The sequence below is a fragment of the Mobula hypostoma genome, chromosome X1, assembly GCF_963921235.1.
Source record: "Mobula hypostoma chromosome X1, sMobHyp1.1, whole genome shotgun sequence".
Lineage (NCBI taxonomy): Eukaryota > Metazoa > Chordata > Chondrichthyes > Myliobatiformes > Myliobatidae > Mobula > Mobula hypostoma.
In genome coordinates, this window is record NC_086128.1 from 57292414 (window position 1) to 57310730 (window position 18317).

Consider the following 18317-nt stretch of genomic DNA (forward strand, 5'->3'; position numbering starts at 1 on the left):
GGTGCACGGATCACGAGAAGCCTAGTCTCTATTCAACCCCAATATCTCAATCGAGCTCTTGGTGTCCCCAGAAGGTCGCAGCCATTCTAAAGTGCACTTTTGCAAACTCAGGAAAAGATGCATTTCCGGGATATCGGATAAAAATGCAAAGCGAAAGTGCTTGAGATCTGAAAATGACAGTAACGCATTTAACAATGCAACCCAGAAAGGCTGCTGCATTGAAGGCTTCTGGGCACGTTACTATTCCGGCCTCTTCTTAAAATGTGTCTCTTGAAAACTTCGTCTCCAGCCAGCGTACAGCACAATCTCTAAATGAGGCGATTTTAAGTTACCCATCTCCATTCCTTTCAAAACTTTATTCAATAAGGTTTTCTTTTTGCTTTAGAAAATATATGGATATTGTCATTATTTTAACGGGATGGCTGTCACATTTCCCATTCTACAATCAAAAAGTTATTCTGAAACATGGGAAGATGTTTATAATTAAAGTAAATACAATTCTAAAATGATTTAATAAGTTTATCAAAACATAAAATAAATTTTGAAACAATATTCCATTCTGAACTCAGTTCGTTTGTGCTGTTCTGTCGGTAGCAAATCGCTAGAGGGAAAGAATTTTCATTTCATACACACTCGCTGATGCACACGCACGCGAACACACACACTCACACACACACACATACACGCGCGCGCGCGCGAAAAATGTTAGCATTGAAATGCTAAGTTGTACAGTCGACTCCTGTTAAGTGAGAACACAAACAAAAGTGTAGGGCTGAAGATTCTGAAGATGCTGGAGATCCAAAAGAGCACACGCAAAATGGTGGAGGTCAGGCAGTATCTATGGAGGAGGGTCCTGCTGACGGGGCTCAGCCCAAAACATTGACAATTCATTCTGCTCCATAGATGATGCCTGACCTGCTGAGTTCCTCCAGCATTTTGTGTCTGTGGCTCCAGTTAATTAGGTTGTTTTAAGTCATCACTTGTGTTAAATGGACAAACCAGCCTGCTTAGAATCAGCCCAATTAATTTTACAATGAAGATTTGATTGTTGTTTTCAGTTTAAAACAAAAGCATTGGAATGCAAGGCGGTAAGAGACCATTCTTATTGAATTATCAAACAAAAGTCCTATCTATAACCACAGTATCTGTAGGTATGATTCTAATCTCATCAGCTGCTACCAGATGTATAATTCTGCACATATTTCATACACAATAAGCATGTGAAGCTTACCTGTAACTGAATCTCCTCTTCTTTTTTAATTGAGATACAGCACAGAGTCGGCCCTCCAGCCCTTTGAGCCACCCTGCCCAGCAATCCCCCAATTTTTTTAATGCTAGCCTAATCACGGGACAATTTACAGTGACCCATCAACCTACCAACCGGCATGTCTTTGGACCGTGGGAAGAATCTGAACCAACCGGAGGAAACCCAAGTGATCACGGGGAGAATGTACAAACTCCTACCAGGCAGCACTGGGAATTGAATGCAGTTCGCCTGTACTGTAAAGCATTGTGCTAACCACTACGCTTCCATGCCATCCCTAACTCTATGGCACAATTATAGTTCAGCTGAGGCTTTTTCCCCATATGAACACATACCAACACACAGACAACATTAACCCATAAATGTTGAAGACAAATGAAAAAGAACACTGATTGCATTTTCTCCAGAAACGTAAAGATAGAACGAGGAGACAAACATCTCTGTTGTCACTTTGCATTCCATTAAAGTTGAAAAATCTCCAAATGACATAACATGCCTATAAATATTTCAGGGCACGCAATTTCTGATATTTTATCGACCTTATGTACAATGTCACTTGTGAGAGAATAAAAAGCATCCTTACATCATTTAAAGGAGTGTTGCCTGGCTGTATCGCCCAACACTCAACCCTCATATTTCTGGTCAATTTTAATCGCATACAAATACCATTAAAGCACATGATTTTGATTGAAACAGCATCACTTGTTACAACACAGTTTGAAAAGGGAGCCACTCCCTTTCTTAACAACTTTGAACTAATGAAATTGATTTTAAGGCAATTTTCTTTTTAAAAGGAGAGCACCACATCACTTGATGTTTCAGCAAAAGGCTGTGGCCAATTCTGTTTCATTTAAGAGGAGTCGACTGTACTCATATCTGCATGTCGAGGCAATGGCGTCCAGAGCATCTGGGACCATAACCTGGAGGTGCATTTTGGCCAATAACATTTAAGAAGCTGTGTGGGAGCTATAAATGTTTCTGACAATAACCATATTGCTAAACAGAATATATATATATATATTACATTTAATAAAGGGCACAGCGGCCAGCTCAATCCTGGCAGCTTCCTTTTCCTCGTTGCTTAACATTAATTTGGTCGTTCCAGATTTCAGCAGGAGGTGGGGGCTGTTGAGCCGTTTACAGTCACTTTGCGGCCTCTGAGTACAGATGGGAGCATCTGGTGACAGTTTGTGTTTCCATTCATGACCGAGGCCACTGTGGCAGGGTACTGCGGATTGGGAGAGAGTGCAGGCGTGCTGGGGCTTGGCAATGAAGAGGATGTGGAAGGGACGGCGGTTGGGCTGCCTTTGTCACTCACAGAGTCACTCTCTGAGTTCATACTCGTGTTGGCAAAATCCTCACTGGGATGACTGAGTTTTAACCTTTTGCATGCAGGTTGCACCTTGTACTTCAGGGGCAGAGGACCATTCTATAAATAGAACAAGAAATACATGCATTATTACATGAAGCTGGCATTCATATACTGGAAATAACATAAAATACAATATATAGTCTGCTTGCTTCCCATCATCAGAACCTGGGAGGAGGTCTACTCGTCTCAGTACTTCTTCCAAAGTTATAAATATATATCAATATTCACACCAATACTGACAACCTTCTACAGATGCACAGTTGAAAGCATCCTAACAGGTTGCATGACTGCACGGTACAGAAACTGTACTGTGACGGACAGGAAGGCTCTACAACAAGTAGTTAGAATTGTCCAACGCATCACCGGCACCAGCCTACCCCTCCATTAAGGACTTACAGACAGAAAGGTTCTGGGAAAAGGCTAGCAATATCATGAAGAATCCCACTTACCCTGCTCATGGACTGTTTGTCTCACTGCCATCAGGGAGGATGCTACGTGTCATCCACGCCAGGAACACCAGACTCAAAAAGTTATTCCACCCAAGCTGTCATGCTGATCAACACCTCCACCCACTAGCCTACCCCCCCACCACTACTTTATCATTTCCTGTCAGTCACCTTATGTACAGACACTCCTGTACCTAGCAACACCTACAAAATGCTGGAGGAACTCAGCAGGCCAGGCAGCATCTATGGAAAAAACATCAGGCCGAAATGTCGACCGTACTTTTTTCCATAGATGCTGCCTGGCCTGCTGAGTGCTTTCAGCATTTTGTGTGTGTAGCTCAGATTTCCAGCATCTGCAGGTTTTCTCTTCTTTGTGATTTGACTCCTGTGCCTAGTATCATTTTATATACATACGGTCAGTACATACATATTTTATATACATAGTCAGTACAACTGTGGAGGCCAAGTCATTAGGGATACTTAATGTGGAGATCAACAGGCTCTTGATTAATCAGGGTGCCAAAGGCTATGAGGCGAAGGCAGGAGAATAGGGTTGATAGGTTTTTGGTTTGTCAGGTTACAGTGAAAAGGTAGGAGAATAAGGTTGAGAGGGATAATCAATCAGCCATGATGGAATGACAAGAGTAAACTTGATGGGCCGAGAAGCCTAATGTTTTATAGTCTTATGGTTTACTTGAAGGTATCCCACTCCTGACACCAAATGTGGCATGGACAAAGTCACTGGAGAGAAGTACTGGTAAATATTAAGCAGCCTCTCTATTCAACAAAATGAGATACAGCAGCCATCAGATGGAGACCCTTTCAGAGGACAGTGGTCTGTCTGACCCAATGCTACACGACATTTTCTGCGCTAAAGATCAAAGGAAAATTCTATATTTACAATGCATCCACAATGCTTTCTTTGAACTACACACAAATTACACCTCTCGCTCTACATCCGCACCACAGACATGTCAGTGAATTTTAATCAGCATTGTCTGGTCTTCCAAATAACTGTGGTTCACAGTTCTTAGGAACCCAGGAGCTGTATTTTAGATTTAATCCACAGTTCATATGAGTATCTGAAGACTGGTGGCTGAAAGTCAGTTGCTGAAATTGTTTGCCATATGTGCTGACCCAAAAAACATTCTAACAGAAGGCAAGGTTGATGGGTTTTTGGTTTGTCAGGTTACAGTGAAAAGGTAGGAGAATAGGGTTGAGAGGTATAGTCAATCAGCCATGATGGAATGACAAGAGCAGACTTGATGGGCCGAGAAGCCTAATTCTACACCCATGTCTATGGTCTTATGTTTCTAAGCTAATCTTATGTATTCATATTTATTGTGTTTTTATGTGTTCTTTATGATTTTTTTTTATGCTACATGGGATCCAGAGTAACAATTATTCATTCTCCTTTACAATTTGTGTCCTGATGAATGACAATAAACAATCTTGAATCTTCAGTCTTACTTTAGAGTACCCATGTCCTTCACTGTCAATAATGACTGTTCACCAAAGCTTCTCAAAAAGCCATTGCTGCTTTAATTGAAAGGACCAGCTCCCACCTTCACCCCCTCCCACATGCCACATCACTCCACAGTGTCCCAGCAATCTGTACCCAAATAGTGGATCACCTTTGGGTCTTCACTGATTTATAAAATACACGTGTTTTCACTTATTGCTGGCATAGCCATGGAACATGAACAGCACGTGCTTTTTAGAAGCCTAGATAAAGGGGAGTTGTCCACATGATCACCATATGTGTGCAAGGTGAACATACATACACTCATCTCTCTCTCTCACTCCCTGTCTGTGTGTTTGTGTGTGTTGCTCTGGACTACCAGCATCTGCAGATTCTCTTGTGTTTATGGCTGTATCTCTTTCTCATATATACACACACACACACCAACACACATACACACATTAGGGGTATTTAAGAGACTCTGAGAAAGATGCATGGATGAAAGAAAAATGGGAGGCAATGTAGGAGGAAAGGGTTAGGTTGATATTAGAATACGTTAAAAGGCTGGCGGAATATCGTGGCCCAAAGAGCCTGTAATCTGCTGATTGTGCTCTATGTTCTAATTTCACAAACGCTCATATACATACACACACATACCGATACACACACATACCGACACACACACATACCGACACACACACATACCGACACACACACACACACACACACACACACACACAAGTTGTGGTCATAATTGCCTATCAGGTTGCAGTGAAAAGTGGTTTAATCGGATTTTGGTTTAGAATCTGCTGTTCATGGAAACCCATGGCTGATCAATAAATCCAGCTACATCAACCATTGACATTATACGTGGAAAGGTGAGAACTGCTGAGAGGAAGAGGCTGATTGGACAGCACTGGGGTTAATAATTACATTACTAGCTGAGTTAGGATATTGTTAAGGAGCAGCTGTTCTGTACATGTGACGTATTTAGCATCCCACCTAAACCCAGGAACTTTAAATTTTACAGAATATGCAAGATTCACATGTTAACGCCTACAAAATAATGAGAATCCAGTTGAAGGATCTTGATCTGAAATGTCGACTTGTTTATTCACCTCTGTAGATGCTGCCTGACCTGCTGAGTTCCTCCAGCATTTTGAGTGTGTTACATAGGATTTCCAGCATTTGTAGAATCTCTTGAGTTTACAAAATATTCAGTGAGAGCACAAAGTAACATAATTGGGTTGGGATAATTTGACAGTGTTGGGTTGACAAATAGGTACCAGCTTTAAAAGGTGAATTCAGGTAAGGCCTGTACCTGTACTTGTTCCGTGGGCCCCCATGCTATTCAACCAGAGCAAAGAATATATTCACATGAATCACCACATTACAAATTATATAGGCAACATGTTTTATGCAGATTAAGTAAATGAACACAGGATGTGAAAGCATTGTGACAAAGTTAGCGATTCTGCATGCACAGTTCAGACTGATCCAACACCTGGGCCCTTGGCTTGGCAATCGGCCCAGATCCAATGTTCACACACAAAAACAACAATCCTCCTATCAGTAGGGACCGTACACCAAGGACTGCAATATCCCTTATTCATGCCTGGCTGAACACCTGAAAGCTGGTTGGTGTGTTCTTCTTTTTTTCCTGCCTCTCAGATCACCCGAGAATTACCTGAGCACCAAGCCTTGAACAGCTGAGACTACATAGAAGCCAGCCCTCATTACAAGAGGGGTTTACATTGTACAGGAAGTATACAATCATGTTGAATGGTTGCCTATACGTGAAAATGCTGTATAGTTCTTTTTGTTGTTAAAGGATGGGAGAAATGTGCAGTGTTACACTCTGTCCAACTGTTTGGTCAGCTTAACCAACAATGGAATGTGATGCTGAGGGGAGGCCATGCTGCCTGAGGTGCTGACTTCCCAAGGAAACATTAATCAAGGCCCAATCTCCCAAATCAATGTAAGAGATCCCAGGGCAGTATTTCAAAGAGCAGAGGAATTAATCCTGGTGTCCTGGGACCAGTATCACCCTACATAAGAAAAACAGATTATCTGGTGATGATCACTTTCATGTTAATGGGGGCCTTCTGCTTGCAAATTGGCTGTTACGCTTTTTGAAAATGAAGTGACTACCTTAAAAAACGCATTTCTTAGGGGTCAAGAAATGGTTAGGAAATATGCTCTTTTTGTCTAATAGACACCCACACTGATGCACGGGCACATGAGCGAGAGTGACAGACAGACCAACAGCACCTATCATCAAGGATCCATACCATCCAAGTCAAGCCCTCGTCTCACTGCTACCATCAGGCAGGGAAGTCCCACACCACCAGATGAGAAAGAGCTACTTTCCTACCACCATCAGGCTCTTGAGCCAGCCTGCACCACTCTAACCCTACCTCAGCAAGGGAAAACTAAAGACCATCTCTTGCACCACTATGGATTTGTCTCTCACAAAATGCTGGAAGGATTTGGCAGGTCAGGCATTATCTATGGAGAGGAAGAACTGAAGGATCCTGGCCTCTCCATAGATGCTGCCTGACTTTTTGAGTTCCTCCAGCATTTTGTGTGTTACTCTGAATTTCTGGCATCCACAGAATCTCTTGTGTTTATAGACTTGGCTCTGTTTTGTTCCATATTATCTCTCCCTAGTATAATTTATGTATAACTGAACTGCTGTATAAGGTCTACATCTACATATGTGCCTGTTATTGTATTTTTGTTGCTGCAAGCAAGTTTTTCATTGTGCCTGTGCACCCTATCCTCGTTATATGCAAGGGTTACGTTCCTCGAAGTTGACGCATAATGTGAATAATTATTTAAATGGAGAAAATAGGGATGTGTTCCAGAGGGCTTCCTAAGTATGTTTCATCTGTAATTTACTCACATTTTCATACTAATACAACACAAAAGCAGTACTACAAGACAACATTTGTATTATATTTAATCAATTTAAGGTAATAATCAATGTAATAAATTATAGAAAGTTAACATCCTTTGGTGTAAAGTACTCACTAACAGCGGCAGGTGTGCTCCCTCCGGGAGATGAGTGGTTGTTGTTGTGTTGGGCAGCTTTACACGGATAAGGTGGATGGTTGTGGTCGTCAGGATCATATCAAGCACAACAAGGGGTGAAGGAAGACTCTTAGAACTCTTAGAACTGCCGGCAGAAGGTGTTATCGATTTGAATAAAGTGGTGAGGGTTGTTTGCTTGGCAGCATTTTGTTTTAAATTTGCTTGTCAGGAAGAAGAGTTGACGGCAGGGTACGACTGAAATGCTGACTCCGTTCTAAACGTGGGTCCACATCCATCACCATTTGTGCCAAGTGTTCTGACTTCCACCATTCCCTCAACGTTGGTAGGCTCCCGGGATTTTCAAAATCGACTGTTGCTTGCAGCATCTGAGAGATAACTCGCCGCAAAAAAATACGTACACCTTGAATGTGTATTACACCTTGGTCGAGTGGTTGAATCAGCGATGTTGTGTTAGGCGGCAGGAAATGCACTGTTATGTTAGGATGAATGCTGTCCAAATGTTTAGGATGGGCTGGCGCATTGTCAAGCAACAAAAGAACTTTAAAGGCAAGACTCTGTTCCTGGCAGTAGTGTCCCAGAGCTGTTACCTTCAGCTGATGCCGTGCTGTTTATAATTTCCAACTTTTTTTCAAGTGTTAAAGCGGTTCTCTGCCTCTCGGCTGACAGCCCAGGACATGACATTGGACGCTTAGGAGGCATAATTAAATATTTCAAGAGCAAAATCACTGCACCGTAGGTAAAACCAACAGAAGTTTAAGATCGCGCATCCACACCTTGCCAAAACCAATGTGAGAGTGGCGGGAGAGAGATTGTGAGGCACGTGCACCTGACTCGTACTGGCGGGAAAGCGGTGCTTCTCGTCCCAACAGTGAGACCATGAAGTGTGCGCACGTGACTTGTATTGGCGAGACGGCAGTGCTCCTCGCATAACTGTGAATTTTGGACGCATATAACGAGACTTTGGTAGAAATAGGTTCCTCGCATAACTGTGAATCCGCATAGTCTGAAGACGCATGTAACAAGAATAGGGTGTACCTCATTATTACTTTGCTGTGGACGGTTCCAAGCCTAGCTGTGAAAGGAGGATGGTCAGGCATGGGGCTAGCTACAGAAACACCAACAGAAGCTCCAAAGACCTTATCCCTGGGAGAGGAAGGATACACCAAGAAGATGAGCTACACCTGGGACAACTTGAAAGTGTGGCCCAGGACAGAAGCCTCTGGCGAGCTGCTGTCAGTGGTCTATGCCCCAGTAGGGGTGATGAGCTTAAGAAGAAGAAATACCTCTCCATACTTGTGCACATGATAGTAAACAACTTCGCCAATAGGTATAAACATACACAGGAAATCAACTGTACATAAACATGCACATATGAACATACCCGGAGTCTAAAGTATATCCTGAAGCACAACCATAATATTCTATACCCATAACAAAAGAGTTATTTACCCGTCTCCATGTATAAATATAAGCTATATCCATGAGTGTGTAGTAATCTTTGAGGGGTTCATCTTCATACATAACATCAATCTAGAATCAAGGAAGATAGTTTCAATAAAGACCAGATATGGAAAATATATTTCAATTTGATTTGTTCCTTCCCCTGCCCATTGGAAAACTTACTCGAAAATTGCTGGGAATGTCCATTTTATTCCGGAGAAATTTTCCCAAATGCATTACTGTCATTGCGGCAGGACACCGCAGATACCGGACACTGTTAGCCTGCAGTATGCAAAGAGACATAAGATGGGTGAGTCCCTGATGTTACAGACCTGGGCACCCTGAGTTTCACTGGTCTGATAGTTGCAAAAATCAATGAAACACTATTTGTCCAGTGTCCTTATCGCGCCCTCAAATAAAATGAGTGTCAGCCTAAGAAAACATTGAGCAGACAGAACAATAGCCACTTAGGTCAGCATATTCAGCAAGACTTTAGTCTTTAACTACATGTGGCATAAATGAATAAAGATCTCTATTCTTGTGCGTAGTATCTTTCAACCAACTCGGTTGACTACAAAAGCTGTTAACTGATAATGGTACCACACCTTCACTAGTGACACCAGTTACTATGTACTATCATTACAGTAATTAAAACACATTCTTTCCAGAGCTGAAGGTGGAAGATGAGAGGGACACAGAGGAAAACACATGTGCATTGTAAAAAAAAGTAACATACATACTGCCTAGGTCTAATTTTAGTGAAGATTTGACCAATCAGCAAACCAAAGTCATTTATTCAAATCTTTCTCTCGGTAACTCTCAAACTTCAGCTGAACTTACTATACGCCCTGGAGGCAGCATTTATGATTACATTCAGGTGACAAAGATTGTGACTTGTTTACAACATAATATGCAACAGCAACTCACTTTGGGATTTGGCTGAAGTTCTAGACATTTAGACCATAAGATATAGAAACAGAATTAGGTCACTCAGCTCATCAAGTTTACTCCGCCATTCAATCATCGCTGATTTACTATCCTTCTCAACCCTATTCTTTTGCTTTCACCTCATAACCTTTGACCTCCTGACTAATCTAGAACCTATCAATCTCTGCTTTAAATATACTGAGTGAATTGGCCTGCACAACCATCTGAGGCAATGAATTCCACAGATTCATCACTCTGACTAAATAAATTCCTCCTCATTTCTGTTCTAAGGGGACGTCCTTCTATTCTGAGACTGTGCCCTCTGGTCCTAGACTCTCCCCACTTTCTACATCCTCTACGTCCATTTTATCTAGGCCTCTCAATGTTCAATAGTTTTCAATTTTTCCTTCCCATGTTCTTCTAAACTCCAATGAATACAGGCCCAGAGCCATCAAACACAACTCATACGTTACTCCTTTCATTCCCAGGATTATTCTCATGATCTTAGACTTTACCTGGAACCCTATTCAATATTGCTCAAAAATATCCATGCAGAGAATAAGGTGGATTATCAGTTATGTGCAATAGAGAGATAAATGTATTTTCATGTAGGATTATACTAACCTAGACTGGATTATTCAGAGGGAACAAATGATTGGAATTTTTCTGCATAAATGTCAGCAGATGTTATGTTCAAGTGTTTAATGGCCTGCTCTTTTGTCAAAGAATAAATGGACTGGAGATTAACCCAACGTATAGTAATACTGAAGCAAAAATACTGAGGAAACTGTTAATCCAAAAGCAGTAAGTGAGCCTCACCCATGAAATAAACCCACCCGCTGAAAAAAATACTCAACGTCATTTCTGCAAAATGACTCCAGCACTTGACAGTGTTATGATTCAAGTCTGGTCACTGTATTTTTCTTTAGTAATGTTTGAATCTGTGCCGGCTGGTGGCGTAGTGGCATCAGCGCTGGACTTCGGAGCGAAGGCTCCCGAGTTCGAATCCAGCCGGCTCCCTTGTACTGTGCTGGGTTGAGCGTCGAGCTAGCAACTCAGCCTCATAAAAATAAGAAAGCCTGCTAAAAAAAGCCGTCATGACAGCAACCCGATCAATAGAGGTACCTATCTATTGTCAAAAGCAGTAACTCTCTCACGTTAATAGAGGTACTTCTCTAACATTAATAAAGGTAACCAGTCTACGTACACAGAGGTATCTCACGGCAATAGAGAGAGAAGGTGGCCAAAGTTGATTGGAAGGGAACATCAGCAGGGATGACCGCAGAACAGCAATGGCTGGACTTTCTGGGAGCAATTCAGAAGGTGCAGGATAGATACATCACAAAGAAGTAGTATTCTAAAGGCAGGACAACACAACCATGGCTGACGGGAATTCAAAGCCAACATAACAGCAAAAGAGGGCATATAATATAGCAAAAATTAGTGGGAAGTTAGAGAGGATTGGGAAGCTTTTAAAAACTAACAGAAGGCAATTTACAATAAGGAGGGAAAAGTTGAAATAATCAGATTTATTATCACTGGCACGTGACGTGAAATTTGTTAACTTAGCAGCCCTGTAAATAAACAAGTAAATCAATTACGTATATTGAATTGATTAAAAAAAAGGTCCATAAACAGAAACACTGTCTATTAAAAGAAAGAGAGATAGTGTCCAAAGAATCAATGTCCATTTAGAAATTGGATGGCAGAGGGGAAGAAGCTGTTCCTGAATCACTAAATCTGGAGGTACCTCCTACCTGATGGTAACAGTGAGAAAAGGGCATGCCCTGGATGCTGGGGGTCCTTAATAATGGACTTTCTGAGACACCGCTCCCTAAAGATGTCCTGGGTACATTGTAAGCTAGCCAGTAATATCAAAGAGGATACCAAAGACTTTTTCCAGATATATAAAAAGTAAGAGAGTCAAGAGTTGATATTGGGCTACTGGAAAATTAGACTGGAGAGGCAGTAATAGGGGACAAGGAAATGGCGGACACACTGAATAAGAATTTTGCATCAATCTTCACTGTGGAAGACAATAGCAGTATGCAGGAAGTTTGGGAGTGACAGGGGGCAGAAGTAAGTGCAGTTGCTATTACTAGTGAGAAGGTCCTTGGGAAACTGAAAAGATTGAAGGTATACAAGTCAACTGGACCAGATGGACTACACCCCAGGGCTCTGAAAGAGGTAGCTGGAGAGATTGTGGAGGCATTAGTAATTATCTTTCAAGAATCACTAGATACTGGCATTGTTCCAGAGAACTGGAAAATTGAAAATTGTAAAAGAGGCAGTAAAAAGGAAATTTTAGGCCAGTTAGCTTGACCAGAGTGGTTGGGAAGTTGTTGGGAGTCCATTCTTAAGGATGAGGTTTTGGAATACTTGGAGGCACAATGGCCAAAGTCAGCATGGTTTTCTTAAAGAAAAATCTTGCCTGACAAATCTGTTGGAACTCTTTGAGGAAATAACAGGCAGGATAGACAATCGTTGGATGTTGTTTACTTGGATTTTCAGAAGGCCTTTGACAAGGTGCCACATATGATGCTACTTCGCAAGAAAAGAGCTTAAGGAATTACAGGAAATATTCTAGCATAGATAGATGATGGGCTCCTTGGCAAGAGGCAGAGTGGGAATAAATGGAACCTTTTTTGATTGGCTGCCAGTGACTAGTGGTGTTTCACAGCGGTCTGTTGGGCCTGCTTCCTTTTACATCATAGATCAATGATTTGGATGACGAAATTGATGGCTTTATGGCCAAGTTTGTGGATAATACTAATATAGGTGGAGGGACAGGTAGTGTTGATGAAGCTGGGAGGCTGCATAAGGACTTAGACAGATTAGAAGAATGGGTAAAGAAGTGGCAGATGGAGTACAATGTCAAGAAGTGTAAGGTCATGCACTTGGGTAGAAAGAATAAAAGCATAGACTATTTTCTAAACGGGCCAAAATTTCAAAACTCTGAGTTGCAAAGGGATTTGGGAGTCATCATGCAGGATTCCCTAAAGGTTAACTTGCAGTTGAGTTGGTGTTGAGGAAGGCAATGTTACAATTCATTTTGAGAGGACTAGAATACAAAAGCAAGGATGGTATACTGAGGCTTTATAAAGAACTGGTGAGGCCTCACTTGGAGTATTATGAGCAGTTTTGGACCCTTTTTCTAAGAAAGGATGTGTTGATATTGGAGAGGGCTCAGAGGAGGTTCACAAGAATGATTCTGGGAATGAAAGGGTTATCGTATGAGGAGCGTTTGATCGCTCTGGGCCTGTATTCATTGATATTTAGAAGAATGAGGGGCTCTCTCATTGAAGCCAATTGAATGTTGATAGGCTTAGTGGATTTGGAGAGGATGTTTCCTTTGATGGGGAGTCTAGGACCAGAAGGCACAGCCTCAGAATAGAGGGACACCTATTTAGAACAGAGATGAGAATTTCTGTGGCCAGAGGGTGGTGAATCTGTGGAATTCATTGTCACTGGTGGCTGTAGAGGCCAAGTTATTAGGTGTATTTAAGGCGGAGTTTGATAGGTTCTTGATTAGTCAGGGCATGAAAGATTACGGGGAGAAGGATGGAGAATGGAGTTGAGAGGAAAAAGTGGCGGAGCAGACTCCAGGCGTTGAATGGCCCAATTCTGCTCCTATGCCCTATGGTCTTAATAGAAGTATCGGTCACACCTTAATAGATGTACCAACCTCACCCAATAGAATTAGCTATCTCATGTTAATAGAGGGTCTTATCTCACAGCAACAGAGGTTTGTGTCTCATGGCCATAGAGGTAACAATTCTACAGCAATTGTGGTACCTGTCTCACATTAACAGAGGTGTGCATTTCACCGCGATAGTACAATCTACCTTGAATAAATACAGGTCTCTATCTCACATCAACAGAGGTGCCTGTCTCACGACAATAGCAGTATCTGTCTCACGTTAACAGATGAACCAATCTCACTGCAATAGAAGTACCTGCCTTACGTTAATATAGGAGACTATATCACGTCTCAATGACTATGCTTTACTACATCTGCTTAAATTATCCATCAGTGATCAAAAACTACATGGAGGATATTACGCTGAAGTTCCTAAGTATTTTCCTCACCTTTTACTGATTAACGCTATGAGTTCTTCTGTAAATAAAACCTTAAACAGAAAAGAAAAGCTGCTATGGAACAGAGATTTGGATAATTAGCTGAAGGGAAGAGAATATCGGCGTTCTAAGGAATGTACGTGGGAAGAGGAGGGGTGAAGCAGCTGGGTGGGTGTGGCAGAGGAATTTGGTGGGAAGAATATGCCATGGGGGTGAATCACAGACAAGTTGACTCAAATGCCTCCCTTAACTGAACAATGCCTGTAGGAAATTACAGTCTTGAGCTTCCAATTAAATAATTAAAAGGCTTTGTTTCTTTGTCAATGTCACTGCCAAGGGGAAATGAATTAATGAATTGTTTCTATGTCTGGCAAGTACTCCACTTACTTCCTATTGGATGGATGGTTTATTAGTAATCTGATGCTTTGATCACTGCAATTTAAAAGCTGAGCCAAAGCAAAAGAAAATCTAACAAAGTTGTCATTTCATGTTGAGATTTTACATTCTTGTTAATGGTTGCACCAGCAGCCGGATGGTACTGATAGTACTTGAACACCATTGTATATTTAGTAGATAATTAAACAATTCAGGCAAAATCCTGCAAGGGAACTCACCTTGTCTGTTTCTTCAGTCTGTGGGGCCTCTTTCTTTTCTGATCTAGAACAAAACAATTTGGAACATTTTCAATTAAAATATTTTTCAGCGAAACTTCAAAACCACTGCTTTGGATCATGGAAGGTTCAAAGTTCAAAGTAAACTTATTATCAAAGTACATATATATCACCATATACTTCCTTGAGATTAATTTTTTTACAGGCATTCACAGCAGAACAAAGAATTACAACAGAATGAATGAAAAAAAAACTACATACAAACACTACAAACAACAAATGTGCAAAAGACAAACTGCAATATTAATTAATTCTTTCACTAACTGCCACTGAGATTATTTATTTACTGATAGAGCGCGGAATAGACAATCCAGCCTAACAAACTGCACCATCCAGCATCCCACCTACTTAACGCTAAGCTAACCACAAGGCAATTTACATTGGCCAATTACCCTACTAACGAGCATATCTTTGGACTGTAAGAGGAAACATGAGCACCTGGAGGAAACCCACACATTCACAGGAAAATATACAAGCCCTTTAGAGATGGCACCGGAATTGAACTCCAAACTCCAAATGGTCTGTAATAGTGTTGTGCTAACCACTACGCTAACATAGTGCCTGGATGTATTATTTGCAACAGAACAAGTAGCTTCACTACTTTGCCATAGTTTTGGGAGTTACAGTGGACTCCATCCATTACAATAATACATCTCTCAGCAAAACAGTAACTGGGATTTTTTTGCAGCTTTAACAACATTAACAGAAGGTCTGGCTTTTCATCAAATATGATTTTCATCAAATTCATTTTTGGCTTTTCATCAAATATAATTTTCAGATAAATGGAAAATTTTATTAATTTTGGAAGAGAAACATGCGCTGTTCAACTGACATAATCATTGACTTTCTTGAAATCCAATAACTTTTGGGACAACGCAGTAGCATAGTGGTTAACATAATGCCATTATAGAGCCAGCAACCTGACTTCAATTCCCGGAGTAGTACATTCTTCCCGTGACTGAGTGGGTATCCTCCCTGTGCTATGATTTCCTCCCACATCCCAAAGGTGTATGGGTTCGTAAGTTAATGGTTACATTAGTGTAAATTGGGCAGTGCAGGCTTGTTGTGTTGGAAAAGCCTGCATCTCTAATTTAAAAATTAAAATCAGAATACTTAAAGCACTTAATGGAAACATTAGTGTCTTTTAGAAATTGTTTAAAAATACAAAGAAACTAATGAATATACTCAGCAGAGTGGGTAGCATCTCCCAGTTTACATAATTTCATATTTCCATTTGTCATAGTGCGAGGGAATGTGGCTCATCTGGAATCTGGGTAGTTTAGTAGTTAGTTTCATGGTTTATAGCACCAGCTTTAAGACAGGGGGTCAATTCCCACTGCGGTCTGTAAGGAGTTTGTATGTTCACCCCATGACCATGTGGGTTTCCTCTAAGTGCTCTGGTTTCCTCCCACATTCCAAAGACGTATGGGTTAGGGTTAGTAAATTGTGAGAGTGTTATGTTAGCACCAGAAGCGTGGCAACACTTACAGGCTGCCCCCAGCATATCCTGTCTGTATTGGTCATTGATGCAAACGACACATTTCACTGTATGTTTCAATGGACATACGACAAATAGCTAATCTAATCTAATCCACTGGGTTTTAGAGCAATGCCATTCTCTCACTTATTTGCTTGCAACCTACTCCCTCTTACATGTCCCACAATATAAAATGATTTACAATGGCTAATTTGCACACTTTGGAATGTGGGAGGAAACTGAAGCACTTGTCGACTGTGGGTCATGGGGGAAGAACATGCAGACTCTAAACAGGCTAAACCACAGATCCCAATCAAGTCCAGGTCACTGAAGCTATAAATACTAAAATCCCTGTGGAGGAGCTGGGAAGACCATTGAGGAGGTATAGGAGCCTGAAGACACACACTCAAATTTTTAGGACACTTTCTTCCCATCTGCTGTCAGATTTCTGAATGATCCATGACCCCATGAACACTACCTCACCATTTTGCTCTCTTTTTGCACTACTTCATTATTTTTCAGAATTTCTTATTGTAACTTATAGTAGCTTTTTAATGTATTAAACTGTTACTGCTGGTGCAAAACAATAAATTTCACAACATGTCAGTGATATTAAACCCGATTCTGATGCTGACCGCGGGAGTTTCCTTCCACAGTGCAAAGACATACGGGTTAGTAGGTTAATTGATTACATAGTATAATTGGGTGATGAGGGCTCTTTCGACTGATTATAGCTCAGCGTTCAACACCATCATCCCCTCAGTACTAATCTTGTGAAAATGTAACTCATACTATAATGTATTGCAATCTATTGCTGCCGCAAAACAACAAATTTCATGACATATGTCACTGATGATAAAACTGATCCTGAAGATCTGTCTACCTCTTGTCCTGTAATAACACTTTGACCTTGAGCTCAAACACAGCTTATCATGTTGCTCCCAGTTAGATCTTTTTGCTTGCAACTTCCAAGGCTGCCCAATCCTTAATACTTTTCAAATGGGTGGTGAAATGCAGAAGGATATGACAAGGTCAAAAAGACGCCACAATGATGCAGCTTCTGGCTTTCTAATATCTTATGATGAAAGGCGTTCTTATACAAACATTACACCCAATGCAAGATACAGCAAATGAGTACAAACAGAATTATTGCATTAATGTAAGAACAAAAGGAAAATGGAACTACTGTATAATCCATATCGTCACAGGAAAAGCTCTCCCCACCGTTGAGCATATCTACAAGGACAGCTACCACAACAAAGTAGCATCCATCATCAAGGACCCCCAACATCCAAGCCATACTCTCTTCTCACTGCTGCCATCAGGAAGGAGATACAAAGCCTTAGGTCCCATACCATTAGTTTTAGGAATAGTTATTACTCTTCAACCATCAAGATCTTTTTTTTTTAATATAATTTTTATTAAATTTTCAAAAAGAATACATGAAAAGATAAAATCTACCCACCCCTCCTCCCCTTAACCCTCCCCCCCCATATATAGTCCTACCTAAAAAGAAAGAAAGAGAAAAGAAAAGAGCCACCTGGGTATTGGAAGGTTTCCACATGCTCCATGGGATTCAAAATAAATTTGGTATAATTATTCGTTACTTTCCCCAAGTAACCAAAATCTTTATCGGAGCACTTAAATATGCCATCCTATCTTTTGTAAATAAGGGCGCCAAATATTCAAAAATGTTACATATTTATCTCTTAAATTATAAGTAATTTTTTCAAGTGGAATAGAACTAGCCATTTCATTATTCCAACGATTCATACTTAAATACGAATCAGATTTCCAAGTAACTGCTATAGTCTTCTTAGCTACTGCCAATGCAATTTTTATAAATTCTTTCTGATATTTATTCAATTTAAGTTTCGGTTTAATCCCTTCAATATCACCTAATAGAAATAATACAGGGTTATGTGGAAGTTGAATTCCAGTAATTTGTTCCAATAAGACTCTTAAATTTATCCAAAAGGGTTGAATTTTAAAACAAGACCAAGTAGAATGTAAAAAAGTACCAATTTCTTGATTACACCGAAAACATTTATCAGATAGATTTGAATTTAATCTATCTATTTTTTGTGGTGTAATATATAATTGGTGTAAAAAATTATATTGTACTAA

General features: G+C 40.7%; 1 protein-coding gene across 1 annotated transcript in view; it reads right to left on the reverse strand.

Moving 5' to 3' along the window:
• Positions 1-306: 306 nt before the first annotated feature.
• LOC134340556 (polycomb complex protein BMI-1-like) overlaps positions 307-18317 on the reverse strand; it is a 48342-nt gene continuing 30331 nt past the window's right edge. Inside the window, exons 7-10 of the mRNA XM_063037949.1 lie at positions 14657-14699; positions 9222-9320; positions 9048-9128; positions 307-2693 (exon numbers count right to left, since the gene is read on the reverse strand). Of these exons, the coding sequence (XP_062894019.1) occupies positions 2373-2693; positions 9048-9128; positions 9222-9320; positions 14657-14699 (544 nt within the window). The 3' untranslated portion in view covers positions 307-2372. The remainder of the gene's footprint in view (positions 2694-9047; positions 9129-9221; positions 9321-14656; positions 14700-18317) is intronic.